We start from the raw sequence: 5,621 nt of genomic DNA, 5'->3' as shown, positions 1-5,621 counted from the left end.
TTTTTTTTTTTTTTTTTTTTTTTTTTTTTTTTTTTTTTTTCCCCTTTCTCTTTTCAAGGTGGGGGCAGGGTAGTGGTGGAGAGAAGTAATTCTGCTGAACAGAAAACCCAAGCCCGGGAAGGAGTTTCTTTTGACTGATCAGGGTGATCTATCCAGACCCTCTAATTAGAGAGGGATCCAGGGTGGCATTAGTTTCCAAACATTTTAATCGAGCTTTAAGCAGAGCTCTTTTCAATGGCAGGAGATAAATGTGGCAACTGTTACCGTCCCCCCTGAATGGCCACCTCCCATGGCGGGCATTCAGCCTTCCTTTCACAAGCCCTAAGCAGTTTAGTCTATGGGCCCAGCAACACTCCACATATCTTCTAATTAGTCTAATTAGAAAGGTGGATTGATAGATGCAAGGAAGACAGAGTTAAGTTAGGAAGATGCTCAATGCTGCCAATCTGCGCTGGGGAGCGGCTTATTCTCTGTGGGAGGAAAAAGAAATAAAGGAAAGGAAAAATAAAGGAAAATAAAAGACAAAAAAAAAGAAAAAGAAAGAAAGAAAGAAAAAGAAGAAAGAAAACCTCGGAACCTGACACGAAGGACAAATCCCGAGGAATCAGGGGGACAGAAACTGCTGTCTCTTAATTTGGGGGGGCAGGAAGGGGATACAAAACTCGGAGGCAGAATCACCTTTTTCTGTCTGGGCTCTGCCCTGGTGGGTTTGGCAGCCCCCAGGCTGGAGGATCCGGGCCCCACTGCACCGTACAGCACCGCACAGCACCACGCCGGGCCGGGCCGCCCCGTCGGGGCTACCACTGCGGGGCGGCCGGCTTGTGGCTCAGACACCGGGCCCCAAAATCACCCACGCGTGGAGGGAAAGGAGAGGAAGGGGAAGGCGGGGAGACGCGTCTCGCCTCCCGGGTCTCCACCTGCTCGGCTCCGGGACGCAGAAAGCACAGGGACTCGCGGAGGACCGTGGGAGCTGCATGTGTTTTGGGCTCAGTGGCGGGGGCTGTTCGGGGTGCGAGGCAGGGAGATGCCGAGATGCAGGGAGAAGGTGCGGGGGGATGCAGCGCGGGTGGCTCGAGGGACGCTGAACCTTTAACCGGGCAATAAATCAGGGAAAGGAGCAACGGGGCAGTGCGCGCAGGTGTCAAAACATAGGGGAAAGTCCGGCGGCCACCGGAGAGAAAGGCCACCTCTCTCAGCGGAGAGAAAGGCCACTGCCTCTCTTTTCGGCACCCGCCCTCCCCCCCCCCCTCCCCCCGTCCACGGAGTCCCTTCTCCAACCGCTCTCCTGGCTCCTGCCTCCCCCTACCTGCCCGCCCCCCCTTGGCAGGCAGACCAAGCGGTGAGCCATTTCCAACAAAATACTCCGTTCGGGGAAGGAGGGGGGAGAAAACTAGACCCACCCTGTCAAAGCCCCTAATCAAACTGCCGGCGAAAGGGGATTCGCAGAAAAAGGAAACAATGGAAGTCTAGTTAGATCATTTTTCTGGACATTGTTTATGGTCTGGAAGGGATCAATCGTTTCAAAATGTTACTAGTAAAAATGATCCTGTGTGGAATGCAGCTAATCCTTTTAGGTTCCTGTCAACTGTTTCCACTCAAGGAACCCGATTTTTCAAATCAAAGGTGCAGAACTCAATTGCCGAGGGATTTGTACCGCCGGGACCGGGCTCCCCGCCCCCTCCCTTCCACCCCTACCCTCCTCAACCCCACTCCCCTGTTGCCCAAGGGCCGGTTTGGTCTCCCACCGCCCTCGCCAGGGCTGCCTCGGGAAGAGGGGCACCCGCTCACCCTGGCCCGGCCCCTGGGGTTCGCCCCACGCCCCAAGAGGCGAAGGCGATGAGAAGGGGCAGTCCCGGCCCGCACTCCCTCCGCTGCCGAGGTGACCATCGCCGCGGCCCGGCACCGCCACGCCGGGAGCGATCCCCGACGGGGGCCCTGGGCTCGTCCCCGCCGTCGGGGCCCGGCTGGGTCCGCATCGCATCCCGCATCCCTCCCCCTCTCTCAGGAGAACCCCCGTCTGTGTTCGGAGGGGCTGTGCGCCCAGTCCCGCTCCCTCGACGGCAGCTCAAGTCCGCTCTGCCGGCGGTGCGGCGGCGTAACCCGGGCCCGGGACAGGCACCGGGCAGCCGGCCGCCTCCACCCGGAGCTCCCCGCAGATTCCCGGCTCCTCTCTCGCTGCCCCGACGGGGCCGCGGAGGTTTGTGCAAGGAGCAGGAGCAGCCTCTCCGGGGCTGGGTTGGAAACCTCGTGTGGGAGCTCTGGGTTTGGCTGCCCGCGTGTTAGCAAGTTGTTGCGGACTTCCTCTGGGTTGGGGGGAGGCCGGTGGGGAAAAGAGTCGGTTTAAAAACAGGCGGAGAAGTACCCCACGCCGCGCCGGTGTGCGGGCCAGAGGTGTGCCGCGGGGCGGCCCAGGGGTCCGGCCGTACCGGGACCCCCCCAAAAAACGCATCCGCACAGATGTCCCGGCACCCACGGAAGAGCCATCGCAGGGGAGCCGAGCTGAAAGCAATCTAAAGAGGGTAATTTCCAGAGGAGGGCCGCCCTTCGGCTCCTCGCAGACGAGTCGGAGGCAGCGGGGAGGATGTCTGCGGTTTGGTTTTACCGGCTCCGCTGGCTGCCGAGCGCTCGCGGGACAGGAAAAGGACACACGCTAGTGTGCGGTCCCCCACATGCAGGGCCGTCTGCTCGGAGAAGACGTGACGGACTTGTGGGGAAGTGGAGGGGAGCTTGGCAGGACCCACCGAGCTGCCGCCGACCGGCCTTCGTGAAATCAGAGGCAGGATGGTTTGCATAGGATTAATTATTTTCTCTAGTTTTTGATCTCATCCTATTGTCCCCTCTCGCGTTGCCTTATTATATTTAACTTATTTTTTCACCGTGGTTCCTTTAAACGTGAATTATTGATCCAAAGAGACTGCCCTTCTTCACACACGCACACACATACACACACACCCTCCTTGCAGACAACAGGTGGAATTTCCCTCTAAACACGAATATTAGAAAGCTATCAGTTTCCTCTGGTGGTTGCTGAATAAGCTGAAGTGACAGTGTTTATTTTAAGAAAAGAAAACCTGAGGAAGACACCTCATTTATCTTGATTGTGTGTATTTAATGGGTTTAATGTATTCTGGGCGTACAGGTGTGCATGTGCCCTCCTCTCCCGAACACAGGGGAGCAGACCGCGGTGGGGAGCCCGTGTCCCCAGGCACTGAAGGCACTTTCCATGCTGCGCACACTTGCCGCAGTGGCTGCCGCAGCGCTGCGGACGTGCGGGAGCGGGTCCCGGTAGCCGCACCGGGTCTCGGGCACGCACTCCTGAACGTACACGCGCATTTCGATATACACAGCTGCTTTTCTGTTGCTCGAAGGGGAGAGAAATACCTTCGGATTAAGCGTGGATAAGGCCTTACCAGCTTCAGACAACGAATTAATGCAACAACCGAAATCTCTATTTATCCTTTTGCTTCCAACATAAATTGTATAATTTATCATCTAAATATGGGGCCCCGCAGACTTCTGCATGCCGTTTTGCTCCATCAACGAGAGGGAAACTTAGAATCAATTCAACAGGTCTCTTGTGGTTTAGAGAAAGGGCAAGTTTAATTATTTTGAATTAAAAAAAAAAAAAAAAAAAAAAAACTTTCCGTCTAAATTCACTTCAGCGATATAATTTCTGAAATTGGCGAGACCCTGCATTAAATAATAATAATAAATCCTGACTACGGCCCACTCCAGCCCTACTTTCTTGGCTCTCCGCGGCCTCTCGTCCGCCGGGTCCCCGCCGTGGCTCCCGGGGGGCGGCCCCGGTGAGCCCCCGCTCCTGGGCGGCCGCGCAGTGCCCGCGGTGCCGCTCCGGGTTTTGCTGTCGGTTGCCTGCCCCGGGCTGCGCGGCTCCAAGCCCCTTCAGTCTTCGCCTCTTCTCTCTTCTTGGGTCGAATCCGGACCTCCGCGGCTGTTTTTCTCTCCTACAAAAGAAAAAAGAAAAAAAAAAAAAAAAAAAGAGGACAGGCGGTTTACCGAGCAGGTCTCCGCCTCCCCCCCAAGTCGATGGACGGCCATCTGTGCAGAGCAGCAACGAAGCCGTTTGCTGTCGCGGCAGTGATCCGAAAGCAGCTAGTTAGCATCGGGAGTGCCATTTTCCTGCACGCCCGTCCACACACACGCGCGTGTGGGCACATATGCGCGGAGAGAGCAGCTGCTCGGCGTGGCTTTCGCGGTGGGGTGGCGGAAGGGAAAGGACGTGCAGAGAAGGGACACTGCGGAGCGTGCGGGTGAGCGGAGAGGTGAGTGAGGGGTGCCGGAGGGCGAGCGGACACCTACCTGCTGGGAGCAGCCCGCAGCGGGCACACGCGGCGGGCACCGGGCACCGGGATCCCGCCGGTGTGTGCGGCCCGTCCCGGCTCCGCGTCGAAGGGGAAGCGGGAGAAACTTCGCTGAGGAAGGGGGAGCCGCTGGTCACAAGCTGGAAAACGGATCTGCTTTGGTTAGCAAGTTCCCGCTCAGGGAGCATTTGGCCATGATCATAATTTCCATGATTTCTGTCAAATACAATATTATCAGAGACTACTGAAGTACTTACTGTAAGTAATGAAGGAAAGTATTACATACAGAGAGGAGTCTCCGGGCCGTGCCAAGGGGCCATTAAACCAGAACCACTTTCCAACAGATCCCCCGCGCAGGCCCCAGCCGCTCCGGGGGCCGCCGTGCGCCCTCCCTCTCCACCAGCACCGCAAGAAAGGCAGCATCCCAGAGCAGGTGAGGCCCTCGCCTCCCCTCCTGCCCTCCGGGACCCGGGACGGGGCTGGCCCTGGGTGCTTGAAACCAGCCTGCGGGAAAAAAAAAAAAAAAAAAAAAAAAAAAAAAAAGACCCAAAGGATCTGCTGCTGGGGATACTGCAGGGCCGGGGAGCATTGCAGGGGGGTCCCGCGGCTCGGCCAGGCTCCCGGTGCCGGCGGAACCGAAGGGATGTCGGCCCCCTCCGCACCGCGCGGGGGGAGCGCTCCGCCGGGAAGGGCGCAGCGTGCAGACGTGCAAAGTAATCAGCTCCGAAACGGGGGAGGGAAGGGGAAATTTCTTTCACAGGGGATGTGGGAAGGGACCTAACGCAGTCCCGCTTGAGAGAAACGTTATACAAGATGGTTGAGAAGAAATAATTAAAGACAAACTAATTAAAAATATATAAATCACCCAACAGAAACAAAGAAATATGTAGAAGGAAACGTTTCTGGATAGAGACACTGTGTGTGGCATAAAAAGCGATTGAATACATAAGGGCTTCATTAAATTCCCAATAGATAACATTTGGCTAAATCTATCCCTAGATTAAAACTCTGCATAATAGCTCCATAAACTAAAAAGTTTCTTTTTGTGTGGTCCTTCTGGAGGAACTGATTGAAACATTAGCCCCCATATAGAGCAATCCCCTCCCGATTCAGCTCCAGTAATTCGTCTCTCAGCCCTACGGGGATATGATGAGAAAAGGAGACGGGTTAATGAATCCACACTTTGTAGCTAGAAGGAGGAGGAGGAGAAGGAGGAGGAGGAGGAGGCGACACCATCATGTTTGTCCCATCAGTTTGTTTATTAGGGCCCAGCCTATTTTGGAGGAATTGTTCCACCGG

General features: G+C 56.0%; 1 protein-coding gene across 1 annotated transcript; it reads right to left on the bottom strand.

Moving 5' to 3' along the window:
* Positions 1–3,108: 3,108 nt before the first annotated feature.
* On the bottom strand, positions 3,109–4,824 carry LOC118156317. Its single transcript, XM_035310278.1, has 3 exons — positions 4,580–4,824; positions 4,321–4,462; positions 3,109–3,965 (listed from the first exon to the last, which is right to left on the bottom strand). The coding sequence occupies exons 1-3, from the start codon at positions 4,743–4,745 to the stop codon at positions 3,659–3,661; spliced, it is 615 nt and encodes a 204-aa protein (XP_035166169.1). The 5' UTR covers positions 4,746–4,824; the 3' UTR covers positions 3,109–3,658.
* Positions 4,825–5,621: the final 797 nt, after the last annotated feature.

The sequence above is a fragment of the Oxyura jamaicensis genome, chromosome Z (genome assembly GCF_011077185.1).
Source record: "Oxyura jamaicensis isolate SHBP4307 breed ruddy duck chromosome Z, BPBGC_Ojam_1.0, whole genome shotgun sequence".
Lineage (NCBI taxonomy): Eukaryota > Metazoa > Chordata > Aves > Anseriformes > Anatidae > Oxyura > Oxyura jamaicensis.
The sequence above is the reverse complement of the archived record's forward strand: the minus strand, read 5'-3'. Positions and strand labels throughout refer to the sequence as shown.